The sequence below is a fragment of the Colletotrichum godetiae genome (genome assembly GCF_030913485.1).
Source record: "Colletotrichum godetiae strain CBS 193.32 chromosome Unknown BDP55scaffold_31, whole genome shotgun sequence".
NCBI classification, from domain to species: Eukaryota; Fungi; Ascomycota; class Sordariomycetes; order Glomerellales; family Glomerellaceae; genus Colletotrichum; species Colletotrichum godetiae.
In genome coordinates this window covers 239626-255267 of record NW_026851279.1, presented here as the reverse complement: position 1 = coordinate 255267, position 15642 = coordinate 239626, and the positions used below count along the sequence as shown (strand labels likewise).

Genomic DNA, 15642 nt, shown 5'->3' with positions numbered 1-15642 from the left:
AACAACTGTCAATGCTACATTCGATCGTGGTTTCGACACAGAAAATCACACCATGCTTTTTGACAACCGCTGAGATTTCAGGTGTGAGATTTCACCTCATCCACGCTCGAAATTCGTCGCATAACCCGCAGCGGAACCCATCTCGCCCGAACGGAGATATAAACTGTTTGGGAGTCCCTCCGAGCTGAAGATTCAAATCTTCGGCTCAACAGAGTGCTTGGATACAGATTGTCTCCCACTTACCGGCGGGAGACTCGAGAGGGCGGCATGTATCTGTTGAGAGGATCAGATCAGATTGACCAGAAACGGCTCTATAGATGGTGTGTAAGATTTCGATTCTAGAAGAAACAAAGAATACGAGATGGAGGGCCGAGTACGCTGAGAAGCTTTTGCTGGTGGTATGTTCTGTTCACTCGATTGCCACAATTGAGTCGACTGAGCCACCCTTCCAGATGAAATCTGACTAGATTCTTAGTAGGCAGGATCCAATGGAAGAGATACGAATGATTCAGTCTGGCACCTGACCAGTATCTGCCGTGGTGGGGGAGAGTGCGGAGGCTGCTCGGCTGTTGTCAATCAAATTTCGAGTAGGGCAGGCAGACAGAACAGTATGCCAACTTTGAAGCACCGTTGGGATCACCTTAGGCCCAACATGCTCGTCAGAAACGGAACTTGAGAGGGTGGAAAGATCAGTAGAGTTCGAGAACAGACGTGAGGAGCACACTGCAGAGAAGGGCGTTGGTGAGAGAGAAAGAGAATGGGCGGAGTCTAAATAGAGTTTGGCTGCTTAGACTCAGAAGAGACAACCACAGACCAAACACTTTGCTTCCCCCCTCACACAGCAGCTTTCCTGCAACAAATGTGGCTGAACTAGGCGAATGAGAGGGCGCTGTCTATGTTTGCCAGCCCTTCTCGAAGGCGGCTTCGAAACACTCGAGCTGTGTGAAACATCACAGCGTACATCCCGGAGGACCAGCCGGTTAGGGACAAGGGTCGCGAGGGGCGGGGAACCATGGGCCGAGCCACGGAGTGCTTCGCACTAGCTGCACAGCATGGACTAGAACCTGAACGGTCCTTTTTGTTTCCCGCCCAAACACGGACTCTGTGGCCCTGCAGAACGCAGGCTGTCAAGGGCATATGACGGAGCGAGAAGGGAGAACAAGAGAGAAAGGTGGACGACAGGGTGAACGCGAAGACAGAAAGGGGAAAGCCGCACTGATCGCTTTGATGGACTTTCTCCTGATCGGCTCAATAGTTGGGAGATGGCGCGATGGACCTGGTCCCGTGAAACATGACAACCGACACCATGGTTGCTTGAATCTGCCGCTAGAACTCTAAGATTTTCCACTGGTGATGCAGCGGCGCGGGTTCAAAGGCCGAGAGCTGTTGGGGTGGGGGGACGTTTGCCAAGTTAAGTCCGTACATATTCTTATGCCGGTAATTAAGTGACAGGGGAGCTTCCCATGCCCGTGCTATCTACTGTCTGGATAGATCTCTGCTCACTGAGCTTGGTGTCCGTACACACCCGTATAGCCTAAGGCGCTAAGGGAGAGGAAGCTCGGAAGTGAGGGAGGGAGGGCATCGACAGACACACGGCCAATCAGCTCGCAAGCGCACAGAACATGGCGCGCACACTTGCACACCACTTCCTCGACCTTTCCGTCCCATCCACAAAACCTCGCAACACTTGGACGGGAGGTGCTCTTGCAGCATTGCAGCAGCAAGAAGTGAGGGGAGAGAGACGAGGGAGGGAGCTTTGTCCGCCCCGGAGCCCCCCTTTGACGTATTTTTTCCGGGATGTGGTCATTCTTTGCATCTGAAGCAAAGACCAGTTATCCTTGATGTGTCAAGATCCATGGGGCAAACGCAACGAACGGGTCCCCTTGGGAGGAAGGGGGAAGGTTGATAACGGTATTTCCTCCCACCTCGTCAACCTGGGCTTGTGATGCATCTCCAACGTCGTCCCCACTGCCACCGAACTCGAACCTCCAACTAGACAAGGGGTTGGCTATTTCGACACTCGTTCTCGGAAGATCTTGAGTTACATGCGCGCCCGGTGCGGCGACTTGGCGACCTTGGCCCTTGCCAGTACCGAGCAAATACGTCGATCCGGACACATACAACTCGCGTTATACGGCTAGAGCTATATGGAGCCGTGAGAAGCCGAGGGCAGAAAAAAGAAGGCGGCTGATACTTCGTCTCGGATTTTCGATATGCGGTTATCAACATCGTCAGCGGCCTCTCTCGGCCTGCTATGGCTCATATTTGCTGTGTCAATCGTCTCCGCTGTAGGAACAACTGGGGAGGAGTACTTTGCGGGAGAACACGTTCATTTGATTGCAAGGCAGCAACTACCTGATCTTAGCAACATATCGACATGCGGCGTAAGTTCTTTATAGATGTTGGAGGCTCTTTTTGCGCGGTTGCACTTCCGAAATGAACCCACTTTGGCTAACACTCTGCACGTAGTTGAACTGCCTTGTCCAGGGTATCGCAGGGGTCGGATGCGACCTCACGAACACGACGTGCTCGTGTGCGAGCACTGGCCTGGGTCAGCTCGTCGGCCCATGCTTGATTGCGAACTGCACCATGCAAGACTCTTTAGGTGAGTAAAGTCATGAGAGTCGTGATGATACCCTAGTGTGCTGGGCCTGAGGAAAGGGAGTAGAATACTGACCAGTCGTTCCAGATGTCGCGAAGCTACAACAGACGCAGTGCAACCTACCTCACGAGTCTGACACTGGGAAAGTCCTCGCCATTCTCATCACTGTCTATGTCACGGCTGTCATTGCGATTGTCTTGCGACTTATTGCGAAGAATATTGCAAAGACTTGGAGTCTAGATGACGCGTTGATCATCGCGGCCATTGTCATTGCGATTGCCCCCGTGTCTGCAATCTTTTTGAGTGAGTTTGACGGAGCCAAATGCTCAGATAAGCGACTAACTGTCAATAGTGTCAACTTTAGGGTTTGGCAAGCATCTCTACGATCTCAAGTCGGGTGGTTTGCTTCAGATCCTGCGTCTTTGTGAGTCAATGCCACTCACGTCGAAGTAATCCCAGCTGACGTCTTGTAGTATACGCCGCCGAGATTGTCTACGTCTTCGTACTCTTATTCGCGAAATTATCACTCGTCGTCTTCTACTTGCGAATTTTCACGGTACCGAAGTTCCGCATCGCTGCCTACACCTTGATCGGATTTCTCGTCGTTGGCCAGGTAGTCATCGGCTTTCTGACCATCTTCTCCTGCCACCCGATCGAACTATTCTGGAACAAAGATATCCACACCGGTGCCTGCCTCGACGTCAACCAACTGGCCTACGCGAACTCTGCCTTGGCTATCATCCAGGACTTGCTCATCCTCGCCCTTCCGATAGCGATGCTTCCAGGCTTGCAAATGAACCGCAACAAGAAAATCTCGGTCGCCATGGTCTTCCTCCTGGGATCCGTCGGCTTCATTTCAACCATTATTCGTCTTCAGGTTCTGGCAGTGTTTGGGAACTCCATCGACCCGACGTGGGACTACGCGCCCGTTGTGTGGTGGACGACTATCGAACTAGGCGTCGTTGTCGTGTGTGCTTGCGCGCCCATGATTCGTAATCTGGTCGAGAAGAAATTCCCTGGCTTCGCGCTGTTTGCCAGATGGACCACCCCGAAGCCATCAAAAGGCAGCAGCCCCTCCTCAGACGGCAGCGTGGACAAGCCAACAAAGGCTGCTGGGAGATATCAAAGGTTTGGGCGGAGTAACAGCCCACCTCAATTTAGCGATAACTACGTCCGCGACTACATCACGAGCCCCAAGGGCCCTCCTGTCCCGCCCAAAGATGACCAGACGCCGTCGCGTAAATACCGAGACATGTACGCCTATGGTGGATCTAAGCCCAAGGTGCTCGAGCCCTCTTCGCCGCCGCCTCAGCCGTACGACCTCTCATGGAGGTCGATGAACCCTTATGGGATCCCCAAAGATGATCTTGAATCAGGCATTGGAAAGACGAATTATAACCTCGATATTGAGATGCTGGAAAGGAAAGGCAGGGACGTGGTAGTGGAACAGAAGGAGCTTTGCTCTCTCTGCGGAAGGGAAAGCTGTAGTCACATGTAACAAAACTCTTTGCTGTTCGTTAATAGATATCCATTTGTTTAGACATGATAATCGCTGCTTTATTACTTCAAGACGTTACTCGCCGTCTTATTCGGAGATGGTTCCGGAAAGACCCACATTTCAACCGGACGTGCTTCCGGAGCGGCCCGGAACGGACCGGGTTTGTCAGTGTCATTTTCAGCTGACCAGCCACATTATTTGCGTGCAGCACGAGAAAGCCACAAGACTCAGAGATACGGACCGCATCCATCGTAATCTTCTTATCACGTAAATATTGACGATTGCAACCTCAGTAGATAGGGCCCATGGCTTACCGCCACAGTTCCTATCTGCTTGCCGAAGACCTCACTACCCCGGTTCCCTTTCTCTTAAAGCCCAACTAATGCCGCAGACAACGCACGATCCGAGTACCACATGAGTCTACTACAGACATCTCGTGGGAAAGTCGACAACGTTCATCTGCTTTGACGTCGACACACAAACAATGCACACGCATTGACCGAGTTTCGCCACCTTCCGCAATAGTGTGCACCTCTAGCTCACTAATCCAAATCAGGAGCTCTCCGAAGCTTCAACTATCCCAATCTGGACAGAAGCCCGCGTCGCAGCTTCGCCTCACAGCTCTTTGCGCAAAACGAGAAACGATGCACGCATTCTCACTCTCTTTGAGCCTGCTCAAGGCACCGCTCGGTCTTGTAGCCCTGTTACTGGTCGCCTCAGCAGTGGGACATGGCGATGGTGATCTTCAACGGTACATGACCTTGGAAACATGTCCGCCGCTGAAGATTGTCAATGGTATCAACTTCACAACTCGAGCGTACTGTATGCGTCAGGCCAACCTGGCTCTGCCCAACCCGTGCCCGTTCGCGGCCTTTGGCTCAGTGATTGTGAACCACACTACCGGCGGCTTGGGGGAGCTGGTTTGCACCGGCGCCAACAATAATGCTGGCACAGGGAACCCGACTCTGCATGGTACGAGAATCTCACACAACCCAACAAAGCTTTCCCCCCCCCATTGTTCAAGGTGTTTTGCTGATCATGAAGCAGGGGAGATGGCGGCCATTGACAACTGCTCGGCAATCTTTGTAGATCCCCAGGGTCCATACCGGATGACGCCGGCCCAGGCCCTGGCCGCCTTTGCCAACCTGACCATCTACACCAACGCCGAGAGCTGCCCCATGTGCGCATCGGCGGTGCGCTGGGCTGGCTTCAGGGAATACATTTTTGGCACAAGCATCGAGACCCTCACGGAGGAGGGATGGGGCCAGATCCAAATCACGTCCAGGGACGTCTTCCGGCAGTCCTCGGGCTTACCCCGCCGAACAAGGTTGCTTGGTCCGGTCTTAACGAACGAGACGGACCCCTTCTTCAGTTGGCAGTTTAATGCGGGTGCGCCCTGTCCGCAGGGCTGCTCTCGGGGCGGAAGCGCGGGCGGTTGTCTTCCTGCATGATGGGGTCGAGGTGCGCTCGGCTTGGGTGGAATTAGGTTGTAGTTGTATTCTCAGGAGCCCCTCCAACTGAAGCAGCGTCAACGGACTTGTTGTAAGAGGATCTTGTGGTCTATTGGTTTCACGTTGTTCGCAATCTTCAGCAATTGCGTGTCGCTTGCTCTAATTGGCTTTCTCCTTTATTCTTGACATTTGATGTCTGAGCCGAGCTTCATTACCGAAATTGTGAGGATGGATAGATCGACAATATGCTTGATGCAAGAGTATCATTGTGAGAAGTATGCACTCAGGAGCGGAAGTCAATTTTTAGTAAAACGCAGCGAAACGTAAGCCGTGAAATATCCGCACATGCAGAGACAAAAATCAAAAGATGAGTATTCCATTTAGGGAACCTCCAGAGACAGAGACCTAAGCGGTGACATGACAACATAACTGACCCCCACCTGATTTGAACAGATAACCTTTCGATGGCAACTCGAGAACCTGAGGGATCTCGATCTGGAGTCGAACGCGCTACCGTTGCGCCAGAGGGCCGATGAAGTTATAAGCTATTATCGTGAGCTCAAGTGGGTAGTTGCCGTGGGCCTCGTCTATTCGGGCGAGGGCTAGACCCGCTCCTTCTATCCTTGCTGGGCAGAGTCTTCAACAGCGGTGGAGTATCCGGAGCTCCCCTCTGCTCACTTCTGGGACCCTCTACAGACCAAGTTAGTCTTTGTCACAAGGTACTAGAATCCTGTGCAACGTGGCCGGAATTGTTGTAAGTGTGATTTAGCCCAAGATAGTTGCCCTGCTCTTCCGTGTAAGTTCCATGTAAGCAGCATATCTCCAGGCTTATTATCCTTGCAAAGACTGCCAGACCGGATGTATTGTTGAAAATGAAGCCTAGAAGCCGCGAGTCAGATATTTCGCTTGAAAGCGAAAGGCCAAAGCCGAATAACAAGTCGAAAAACGTCTTCTCAAATATGAGTCCTAGCACTGCAGGCAAAGAGAAAACTGATATGGAAAGATGAAGGCATTGTACTCTCTTGTAAAGGCCTAATAGGACTGGATTCCTTCATCCCTGGGCTTATCACCGACATCTAGTTCATGGCTTGTGAGATTGATGTTCAATTTTACTTGCCTTACATTACCGAGCATAAATCACCCCAATCGGTTCTTTGATCCACAAAGATGGAAAACACAGGCTGTCCCTCCAACATCCTCGTCTCCATTCCAAGGCTCAACACCACCGGCCTATCCTCAACCCGCCTATCCATACCAAACGCGATTCTCGTCTTCATCACACCGCGCTCACTACCAAGCTGGCGCAACTTCACAAAGTTACCGCTCATTGCAGTATTGAAGATGTCCCTCGTCTCGTCACTAGCAGCCGCAAGACACACCCACGGACTGGCACCACCGCCGGTAAAGCCACATGCGACGATAAAGTTCTGGTCAGCCGTACCCGAGGTCCGGTACTGAACGTATCCGTCAAATGTGTCAAGCCCCTGCGTGATAAACATACGCCGGGACGAGCTCCACATGCCGTCGGGCCGGGCTTTGACGAACTCCACCTTTGGCGGCGTGGGCGGGAAGCAGAAAGCGTTGCGGTAGATGGAGTTCATGTTCCCAGCGAGCGTCTCCGCTACGTCTGGCTCGAGGAATTTGCTGATGAACATCACGTGCTCGATGCCCGGCGCGCTGTGCTCTAAACTCCAGAGGCGACCGGTTTTCCAGCGGAGGAAGACATTGCCGCCCTGGTCTCTGAGAAGAATCCCGAGGTGACGACGGCCTGGGTCATTGGATCTATGGCAGCGGAGGCTTAAGAAGTGCGCGCCGTCGGGCATCAGACTCGTCTCAGCTGTGATTTTCAAGCCTTTGTTCGTGATTGCGTACTTTTGAAGTTGGTGTCAGTTTTTGGACCATGATACAGCTCACTTGATTCAGATAAAAGTTGGAGGCATGGTCTCAAACATACCTCGGGGTTATACTTGATCTCGCTACTTAGTACGATATCAGTTGCGGTTTCAAAAGCCGATGGCGACATGGCCAAAATCCCGGAATAGCCCAATGGAGAGTCAGTCGGAGCAGACCAAGCAAAGATTGACAAGTCATTGGTCTCCTTAATAATCTCTTCCTGAAGTCGGATGAACGCTCTGTTACCCTCGCCGTAAAGAAGTGGCATCTTAACCCCAAAAACACCCAAGAGACAGTACGCCAAATCCTCTTCTCTCTTGGTCGCGCGCCCAGATGCCCAAGACATTCTTCTCGCAACCGGTATTGTCGTCAAAAGGCCTTCGACTCTCCCGCTTCCTGCCACGAGTATGCTTTTGTCGATATTCGTGCGTTCATGAATGATATCGCAGAGATCGGCTCGACTTCCAATGTAGTTCCAGTCCTTGTCAAAGAAATCAACGCGTGAGGGGGCGATCAGCTCCTGTAAAGTCCACCCGCGAGTGAACCACTGAGACTGTTGAAGTGACACCCCGTCGACGCCCACATCCGACAGGTACGCATAGCAGGCTGAAGATCGCGCGTACCATTTGAACATGGAATTGATAGCTTCCGTCAGCTCTGTGAAGTCCTGTTTGTTGATGCAACAAGTATCCACCCAGGCATATTTATAACCCCGCTGCAGCGCAAGGCGACAGAAATACTGAATCTTTCTCCATCCTTTCTTTCGCGCTATCACATCAGTTTTACCAAAATCTTGGTAAGTAGCCTCCTCATGATCGGCCTCCCATCGGTGGGAAAGGATGGCATAAGATTCCGGTATGAACGGTCCGTAGAACTCCTCAATCTGTAGGCTGGAGCAGTTCAGAAGCTTCATGGCGATGGGAGCACCAGACTGGGGCAATGAATCTGGAGCAATGTGAAATTTTGAGGAGACCAAGAATCGTGAAGGAAGACAAAATTTCAGTCCCAAATCTTACTCACGTACGAACTAGTCTTTTCTAGGAAGATCATCGTTACATCTCAGGAGTCAGCAACTACCTAGGGAAATGGTAGCAAGTAATTAGGCAGCTGCCCAATGGTAAGATGCCTCGTAATCCATTGATGACCGCAGGTGGGGCTCAAGGCTGACGAGGTCGCTGGCGAGACTGGTCTTTTCCTTTGTCTAGCGGGAGCTTTTTGGTGGAAGAAAAAGAAACGACACCCATGTGTGAGTTTGGTATCCAAAGTATGCACGCCAAGACACTAAGATATTCTTGCCCATCTTGTCTTCATGGTCAGCCTCGGTTGAGTAAGACATAAAGGCTAGTTTAAAATCCGGTGATGGACGAAAATTGAAGTCTTTTCCATGTTATTGTGAGATTGCTGTCTGTTTAAGAGAGCCTTTGCGTTTCTCCATCCACCAAACCCATTTTCTTATCCATCGTATGGATCGCCCTTCCAAAGCCTATGTTTCTCCTTTGTCTCATCGTAAGGGTCTTTGGAAGTACTTGAGCTCGCACTTTTGTGATTCGCGCTTGTCTTCTCATCCGGCATGCCCTGATCCTGGTGTTTATGAGGCTTTGCAACGTGAAGCTCGTCTGAGTGAAGCGCGACACCAGCCTCGGCGGCAATGTGATCGAGAGGGTCCCTCATCAAAAACATGGTCATGCAATGATTGATGTGCATGAGAGTATCGTATCGCTTCTCAATGACGAGGACGCCGTCCTTGCCGCAAGATGCGCCGGAGACTCCCCGGGAACAGCGCGCTGCCTCCCACATCTTGCGCCAGTAGAACACGCAATGTACAAGATGCCATTGATGCGTGGTAAAGAAGCGAGCATGCTGGCCATGCCGGGCCGCCTCTGGTAGTTGACTCACTTCTTCCAGAGTCATGGGGTGTGTTTGGTTCTTGTCGTGCCAGTAGCCCCAGGTGCTGCCAGTGGTGTCGGGCTCATTGGGGCCCAGAGACTCAAACTCTGCGGTCAATTCAGGAGACCGGCAGTGTGGTGGAAGCCAGGCGGCAGCAAGTGAATCGTACACGCAGCCGTTTGCGCGTGCTTCTGCAATTGTTTCACCACAATTGCAGGACCTGTCCTGTGGTCGCAAGGTGGATGGAGAGTTTGATGTAAGAAGGGAGTAAAGACCATAAGCCGCCAATAACACGATCAAGAGATGGCCCGCGAATGACAAAACTTGCACGAAGGCAAGAGTCTTGCTTCTTGACGAGACTTGGGTACCATGTTCAAGAGTAGACTTGTTATTTTCGTCTCTCGGAAGCCGAGCATACTCTCTCTTGTCCTTATGTGCCCATGGGACGGTGAGTACTTCAAGCCTAGAGGTTGAATACTGTCAGCAAGGTGCTGTAGCTTCCAATATTATGATGCACTTACAATTTAGACATTCTTGGAATGGCTCTGTTTCTCAGTCTAAGTGGCTTTTCAACACGGCTAAATGTAGGCATATATCGTGTCCTTGAAACTCATGTGTGTTACTCGCAAATCGCGAAAACCAAAAAAAGGCGGGAAGCTCGCGAGTACTGGCATGGACGATGCCTGCAGTTCCTCGTAGTCATAGGTAGACAGCAAAGACTGCAGTATCGCGCCTAGATCAGATATCCGCACGTCATGCACATATTTAGAAGCTGTTGCAGGTCTGGCGCAATTCACAGTTGACGCTAGGGAAGGTGACTCGACGCACGGAGAGGAAGTCCGAAGGATTTGAAGGAGTGGAAGAGCTTATCAACCCCACGAAATCGCCGTTTGATGTGCCTGACCTGTCTTAAACCCCGCCCGCAACCTAAGCCAAAGAAAGAAGCTCAATTGATCCGATCTACTATGTTACGGCCCGGTGGCGGGCCGTTTGTGGGCAAGATGCAGGCTGACGCTGCACTAAATATGCGGCACTTTTGTTGTCCGCGTATGGCCTACGCAATCGCCAGGAACATTGCGACTCAGATGTCACATAGCCTATGCCTCGCCTACAATTGAACATGTTGCCAAGCTTCCTTCAGGACTCATCCGATCGAACTATAGAACTGGATCGGAAGTCTCGTATTCCGGATGTAGATGACTGGATGTTTAATTATAGGACCTGGGCCAAGACTGTTGTTCGAAAGCCATAGCATTCAAGCTTTGCTTGGCCGCGAATGACCACCGTAAGTACCTTACGAAGATAAACCAGCCGTCAGCATGGCATCGTAGCAGTAGAATCAACTCGACTAGTGCCACGTACATTCATTCTCTGAAGTATCAATCGAAAATGGCAAGAAGGAAAATAGTTAAGATACATCACCTCGGGGAACGCGGTTGTTAATTGAGTGTTTCAATTGCGGCATGTAATAAGGTAATGAGCGTATCCTAGTAATCCTAATCCTCCCAGCTCTAGGATTCTACTCTACAGGTCCATCACGCCTCTTCAGGTCCAAGCTATGATAAACGAAAGCACCTGAGCCAAGACCTCCAACGCGCGTTCCGTGTCTCAGCTCGGCACTTCGTGCATTGCACTGAGAGTACGCCACATGGACCTCCTACTTAAGGGTAGAAGGGGATTGCTTCAGCCTCTGCATCGGCAGAGCGCTTGGGATAGAACGGAATAGCCTCGGCCTCGGCATCCGCGCCTCTCTTAGGATAGAAGGGGATTGCTTCAGCCTCTGCATCGGCAGAGCGCTTGGGATAGAACGGAATAGCCTCGGCCTCGGCATCCGCGCCTCTCTTAGGATAGAAAGGAATGGCTTCAGCTTCAGCATCAGCACCACGTTTGGGATAGAAAGGAATGGCCTCGGCTTCCGCATCAGCGCCTCTCTTGGGATAAAAGGGGATGGCTCCAGCCTCCGCCTCTGCTCCTCGCTTAGGGTAAAAAGGGATGGCCTCAGCTTCGGCGTTGGCTCCGCGCTTAGGGTAGAAGGGAATTGCCTCCTCCTCAACATCAGCTCCCCTCTTTGGGTAGAAGGGGATAGCTTCAGCTTCTGCATCTGCTCCTCTGACGTCTGGAAGGGGTATCTCAAATCAGTCATCTTCTTCTTGTTGATGCACTTAGTGCCGTCTACTCAGGATCACATACCGAGAGGGGCGGCAGCTACGAGGCCAATGGCGGCAAGAATAAGGTACTGAGCACGCATTGTTGCTAAATTTGAGTTGGATGTGGTCTACGATAGAAGTAATAATAAGACTTTGAGATGGTTGATTCAAGAGAAATCCTGGGAGGCCGTTACTTGTATTTGATATTTGAAGAGAAGCCGTCTTCGGTCCAACAGGCTCTCAAATAACTGTCAAATCATCTGTAATGAGCCAAAGTCATGCCCTCCTTGTAAAAGGCTTAGCCGCCGGTGACGAAAACTTGCCTGGAAGCACGTAGGAGTTGGACGAGACGGGATCGCGTCAGTCCGGTGACTTGATCACCACTTACACACACGGAACAATGCTATCTTACGGCTGCAGCCAAAAGATCACACAGATATCAAGAACCGGATTAAGACTGTTACAAACGAGGAAGGTTGCATCAGATGCTTCAAGATGGGCAATGAATTTGACGACATTCTGAACATCTAGGGGCTTCACCGACGTGCCAAGGCAGACGACGGATTCGAAGGAATCCACCTGCGTCATGCGGTGGAGCTGTAGGAATTGAGTGTCGCAATTCTGCCCGCCTCCTTTTATCTTTCAGGCAGGTAGATATTTAGGCTTTCAAGCGAGATAGCGGGGGTTTGCTTCGTGTGAACTCATAAATGATTGGGCAGGCTGAATTTGCTCAGGCACTTGCCTGTGCTGACTAGAACGAAGCCCTACTCTCATAGCGATGAAATCTCTTGCTCGTTCAACAGCAGACTTCAATTTCACGGCCTGCATGCTAGACTTTCTATATTCTCGAGCTTGAGCTGTTGGAGCACATAATCATGATGAATAGATTACAACGACAATCGACTGACTCATCAGAAGCTTCACACGATGAAGACACTTTCTCGGAAACTGTGGAAGAGAATGGGGATATCGAAAAAGCTCTATTGCCTCATAAAGACACGGAGCCGGGGCTTCGAAATGTCGAAGAGAAGACTCCATGGCTGAAGTTATACAGCCAAAAGTCATATCTTGTGACCTTTCTCAATCTTGGACTTTTCATTGCCTCATGTACCATGTGGCTTTGGCAGGGACCAGTAAGGCATTCTTCAAGTGTCCAAGACTATTGGAAGCACACGTCCTTCTACTGTGAGTGTTCCAAAGGTTTAGAATTTTGTTACGAATTCGCTAAGAAAGCGTTTAAGCCCCTATTCTTGAGCGTTTCGATGTACCAAGAATCAGCAGAGTGACGAACGGCACTTTATATGACACGAATCCGCCGTCAGTTCTTCGCCAGCGAGTTGGTAAAGAGGCTGATAAGGAGTGGCATCGCATTGGCGACCATGTCTGGCCTTTGGTTATTGGAGAAGCCGATGTAAGGCAGCTTGGAAAAGATCCCCGTATTGCTGTCAAGATTCCAGAAGATCATGGCTACGGTTCAGATGCATATATCGCGCAAACAGAAGTTTTCCATCACCTCCACTGCTTGGACATGCTGCGCAGGGAAGTGTCATATGAGCATTGTAAGTTTCAAGGCACGAGGTCAGTTTGTATTCTGATACCTGAGCCCAGATTACGAGTCAAAGGAGGGACCAAGGCCAGGAGGAGCCCAACATCAAGCCCACATCGGCCATTGCTTCGACATTCTTGCCCAGGCAATCAAGTGCACCGGGTCAGTGGACATGATTACTTTCAACTGGGTTGAGAACTGGGAGCAGCCATTTCCGGATTTCATGAACCATAAAGTATGCCGTGACTTTGACGCGTTATTGAGTTGGGTCAATAGCAACTCAATGGATCCGAATGTCTTTCAAGAGATGAAGTCGCCTCCGCCTGGATGGCCTGTCATGCCTAAGCCAGGCCCAGCATCGTGATGATTCTGGGCGGCGAAATAAAATTGGAAAATCTCGCACAAGGTCTTTTGATACGGAGTAAATACGAAAACACCAAGAAATGTTTTGATGATAACCTGCTTGCAGCAGAATTTGCTGTGGTCTACCCGGGCTTTGTTTACATCCGATTCTAACCGCTTTCTCTCACTGTGTTGGCGCACGTGAGAATCAATTTGATTGCGTGATTAAGCGGCCATTGCTCCGCACTCTGACCACGAGCTATCCCGTCGGCCAGACTTGAATCATGAACTTGTCAAACTTCTAAAATACAACATTAGCCATCAGCAGGATATCATCTCGCAGCATCTTACCATGACCATGGTAACCCATTCCACGCCTCCGACCCCGCAGACCGATCTGAAGACGGTTGTCGAAGCTCGGACTCGGGAATGGCATTTCCACATCTACTTCCTGCTACAATCACCGACTGAGACTGCTGCCGCCCTTGCCCTTCGTGATGCTGTATTGAGACTGCGACGTGATGGTAGGTTTGGAAGCAATGTCTCTCAGGAATGGGATTGGCTGAATTCTTTGCTGATTCCCACGTCTAGGGGCGTTCGTTGCCGTTCCACTGTTCAGGGTCAACGAGTTCCCTATCGGACCACACCCAGCAGGATCTTATGAGAGTGAGTAATGCCAAAGCTGCCAGCAAATTCACATATTTAAGGTAATGGGTTTGACTAAGCAATGATTTGTGTGCAGTTTGGGTCCCCGACTCCTCATTTTCGGATGTATTCTTCTACTTGGCGGCCAACCGAGGCAACTTGAGGTAGGACCAGACCTAGTATTGCTTGTCTTGATGCTTACTCAAACCTTAGTGTCCTTGTTCATCCATTGACATCGAGCCAACGTCGAGATCATGAAACGAGAAACGCTTGGATGGGTTCAGCGTGGCCAATCTATCTTGATAGCCTGCCGTCCGATGGCGATGTCCCTCTCCAATATCCGGAGCTGGGCCTTGGTTGGTCCACATCGCCGGAGCAGGAGATCTCATTAGAGGAGCGGTTGAGGAGGGGTGCAGAGGTTGAGGCCCTGTTAGCTGATGATCCAGAGGCTGCGCCTGCACCTAAAGATTAGTAGTTTTCCAGCTTAGACAATGCTCAACAGCTGCAATACCAAGGTAATTTGATAGCGACGGGATCTCGTCTTGCGAGGAAATGAGGAGCTTCCTAAGAAGTGAAGCTTCGTGACATAGGTTTGGATCGAAAGAATCTGATCTTGAAGCACCTGAGCTCAGGTTATCTACGTGCGCCTTCAAAAAGTACAAGTCTTCTAAAGGACTGTAGCAGCCCCGGTCCGTCATACATGTCACTCGGCCACGCCGGCGAGAGCAAGCTTGAGTGGATGGCAGAAACGATGACTTGCCCCCTACTTTTGGATGAATGAATAGATACCTCTCAGTCTGCTGCTCTTATTGTGCGACTATCGACATCCAAGGTCGGATAGTAGTTTGACCAAACAAAAACGTACAGGCGAGTCGCAGAGTTTGTCTGATTACAACAATGTTTGCTCAAGCCTGCCGTTCTCGTGAGACGTTGCTTGGGACAGGATGGCATATTCCACACACTCCATGTATAAATGACTCCATTTCCCGAAATGATGCCCAGGATAGTCTTCGACGAGTCTGGCCTCGGATAAATCTCCTCGGAATCTGCCATACTTGTGAGAAGCACATACGTGAGAAACCAAGTAAGCCTCGATCTTTGAAGTTTCTTATAACAGGAAGACACATATATCGAGTTGACTGTCTCTAATATTCAGATAGATATCTAACAACGATCGCGAATCTAAAAATGAAAAGCGCCGCCATCATCGTCGCCGTGGTACTCACTCAAGCGTCCCTGGCCACATTCTGCGCCGCATCCGCATATCTTGGAGCAGGGCGACCTGGTAGCTGCACCGGACAAAATCTGAGTTATGGGAACTCGACTCGACCTGGGGTTAGCGAGTGTTTTGAAGCAATCAACGGTGCCTGTGGCTTAGTTACGGATCGAACTGTTGGAGGAGGCTGCAATTGCACCGTCAATTTCTTCTCTGGTAGTGACTGTAATCGCACTTCTGTGGGGTCTCTGCAATGTAATAGGGTTGGTGCATCACTGCAAGTCAACTGTGATCACTTCAATATTCGCTGCCCTGAAGATTGAACTGTAGAGCTACTCAACAGTGTAGGCAGGGAATAGTTGGCGTTGGAATGTTGCAATCGTTCTGTTAGAATCAGTGCCTATTGACACAAACG

At 50.7% G+C, this 15642-nt stretch overlaps 8 protein-coding genes and 1 non-coding gene across 9 annotated transcripts; 5 read left to right on the top strand and 4 right to left on the bottom strand.

Annotated features, from left to right (window-relative positions):
* Positions 1 to 2213: 2213 nt before the first annotated feature.
* BDP55DRAFT_556532 (CFEM domain-containing protein) lies at positions 2214 to 4100 on the top strand (the record flags this gene model as incomplete). The annotated part of the gene is made up of 5 exons (XM_060569599.1): positions 2214 to 2384; positions 2470 to 2605; positions 2690 to 2905; positions 2955 to 3026; positions 3076 to 4100. The coding sequence occupies 5 exons, from the start codon at positions 2214 to 2216 to the stop codon at positions 4098 to 4100; spliced, it is 1620 nt and encodes a 539-aa protein (XP_060427434.1).
* Positions 4101 to 4344: 244 nt separating this feature from the next.
* BDP55DRAFT_670205 (cytidine deaminase-like protein) lies at positions 4345 to 5936 on the top strand. The gene is made up of 2 exons (XM_060575367.1): positions 4345 to 5072; positions 5148 to 5936. The coding sequence occupies exons 1-2, from the start codon at positions 4745 to 4747 to the stop codon at positions 5549 to 5551; spliced, it is 732 nt and encodes a 243-aa protein (XP_060427433.1). The 5' UTR covers positions 4345 to 4744; the 3' UTR covers positions 5552 to 5936.
* A 45-nt stretch (positions 5937 to 5981) lies between these two features.
* On the bottom strand, positions 5982 to 6082 carry BDP55DRAFT_t221. Its single transcript has one exon. It is a non-coding gene; the product is annotated as a tRNA-Trp (tRNA).
* Positions 6083 to 6246: 164 nt separating this feature from the next.
* BDP55DRAFT_614156 (heterokaryon incompatibility protein-domain-containing protein) lies at positions 6247 to 8634 on the bottom strand. Its single transcript, XM_060571236.1, has 2 exons — positions 7506 to 8634; positions 6247 to 7422 (listed from the first exon to the last, which is right to left on the bottom strand). The coding sequence occupies exons 1-2, from the start codon at positions 8355 to 8357 to the stop codon at positions 6670 to 6672; spliced, it is 1605 nt and encodes a 534-aa protein (XP_060427432.1). The 5' UTR covers positions 8358 to 8634; the 3' UTR covers positions 6247 to 6669.
* Positions 8635 to 8896: 262 nt separating this feature from the next.
* On the bottom strand, positions 8897 to 9863 carry BDP55DRAFT_730559 (uncharacterized protein; the record flags this gene model as incomplete). The annotated part of the gene is made up of 2 exons (XM_060579703.1): positions 8897 to 9794; positions 9853 to 9863. The coding sequence occupies 2 exons, from the start codon at positions 9861 to 9863 to the stop codon at positions 8897 to 8899; spliced, it is 909 nt and encodes a 302-aa protein (XP_060427431.1).
* A 698-nt stretch (positions 9864 to 10561) lies between these two features.
* BDP55DRAFT_670201 (uncharacterized protein) lies at positions 10562 to 11781 on the bottom strand. Its single transcript, XM_060575366.1, has 2 exons — positions 11522 to 11781; positions 10562 to 11447 (listed from the first exon to the last, which is right to left on the bottom strand). The coding sequence occupies exons 1-2, from the start codon at positions 11577 to 11579 to the stop codon at positions 10993 to 10995; spliced, it is 513 nt and encodes a 170-aa protein (XP_060427430.1). The 5' UTR covers positions 11580 to 11781; the 3' UTR covers positions 10562 to 10992.
* Positions 11782 to 12229: 448 nt separating this feature from the next.
* BDP55DRAFT_670199 (uncharacterized protein) lies at positions 12230 to 13528 on the top strand. Its single transcript, XM_060575365.1, has 3 exons — positions 12230 to 12663; positions 12720 to 13037; positions 13087 to 13528. Exons 1-3 carry the CDS (start codon positions 12354 to 12356, stop codon positions 13386 to 13388), a joined length of 930 nt encoding a protein of 309 aa, XP_060427429.1. The 5' UTR covers positions 12230 to 12353; the 3' UTR covers positions 13389 to 13528.
* A 57-nt stretch (positions 13529 to 13585) lies between these two features.
* Positions 13586 to 14814, top strand: BDP55DRAFT_670197 (dopa 4,5-dioxygenase). The gene is made up of 4 exons (XM_060575364.1): positions 13586 to 13890; positions 13958 to 14032; positions 14109 to 14175; positions 14225 to 14814. The coding sequence occupies exons 1-4, from the start codon at positions 13719 to 13721 to the stop codon at positions 14481 to 14483; spliced, it is 573 nt and encodes a 190-aa protein (XP_060427428.1). The 5' UTR covers positions 13586 to 13718; the 3' UTR covers positions 14484 to 14814.
* A 385-nt stretch (positions 14815 to 15199) lies between these two features.
* BDP55DRAFT_748835 (uncharacterized protein) lies at positions 15200 to 15550 on the top strand (the record flags this gene model as incomplete). Its single annotated transcript, XM_060580598.1, has 1 exon — positions 15200 to 15550. The coding sequence occupies one exon, from the start codon at positions 15200 to 15202 to the stop codon at positions 15548 to 15550; it is 351 nt and encodes a 116-aa protein (XP_060427427.1).
* Positions 15551 to 15642: the final 92 nt, after the last annotated feature.

Coding starts and splice junctions, on each gene's coding strand:
- BDP55DRAFT_670205 (XM_060575367.1), top strand. CDS start 4,745: ATGCACGCATTCTCACTCTCTTTGAGCCTGCTCAAGGCACCGCTCGGT. Junction 5,073..5,147: donor AGGGAACCCGACTCTGCATG/GTACGAGAATCT, acceptor ATCATGAAGCAG/GGGAGATGGCGGCCATTGAC.
- BDP55DRAFT_614156 (XM_060571236.1), bottom strand. CDS start 8,357: ATGAAGCTTCTGAACTGCTCCAGCCTACAGATTGAGGAGTTCTACGGA. Junction 7,423..7,505: donor AGATCAAGTATAACCCCGAG/GTATGTTTGAGA, acceptor CAACTTCAAAAG/TACGCAATCACGAACAAAGG.
- BDP55DRAFT_670201 (XM_060575366.1), bottom strand. CDS start 11,579: ATGCGTGCTCAGTACCTTATTCTTGCCGCCATTGGCCTCGTAGCTGCC. Junction 11,448..11,521: donor CGTAGCTGCCGCCCCTCTCG/GTATGTGATCCT, acceptor TACCCCTTCCAG/ACGTCAGAGGAGCAGATGCA.
- BDP55DRAFT_670199 (XM_060575365.1), top strand. CDS start 12,354: ATGATGAATAGATTACAACGACAATCGACTGACTCATCAGAAGCTTCA. Junction 12,664..12,719: donor GAAGCACACGTCCTTCTACT/GTGAGTGTTCCA, acceptor AAAGCGTTTAAG/CCCCTATTCTTGAGCGTTTC. Junction 13,038..13,086: donor GGAAGTGTCATATGAGCATT/GTAAGTTTCAAG, acceptor ACCTGAGCCCAG/ATTACGAGTCAAAGGAGGGA.
- BDP55DRAFT_670197 (XM_060575364.1), top strand. CDS start 13,719: ATGACCATGGTAACCCATTCCACGCCTCCGACCCCGCAGACCGATCTG. Junction 13,891..13,957: donor ATTGAGACTGCGACGTGATG/GTAGGTTTGGAA, acceptor TCCCACGTCTAG/GGGCGTTCGTTGCCGTTCCA. Junction 14,033..14,108: donor CCCAGCAGGATCTTATGAGA/GTGAGTAATGCC, acceptor ATTTGTGTGCAG/TTTGGGTCCCCGACTCCTCA.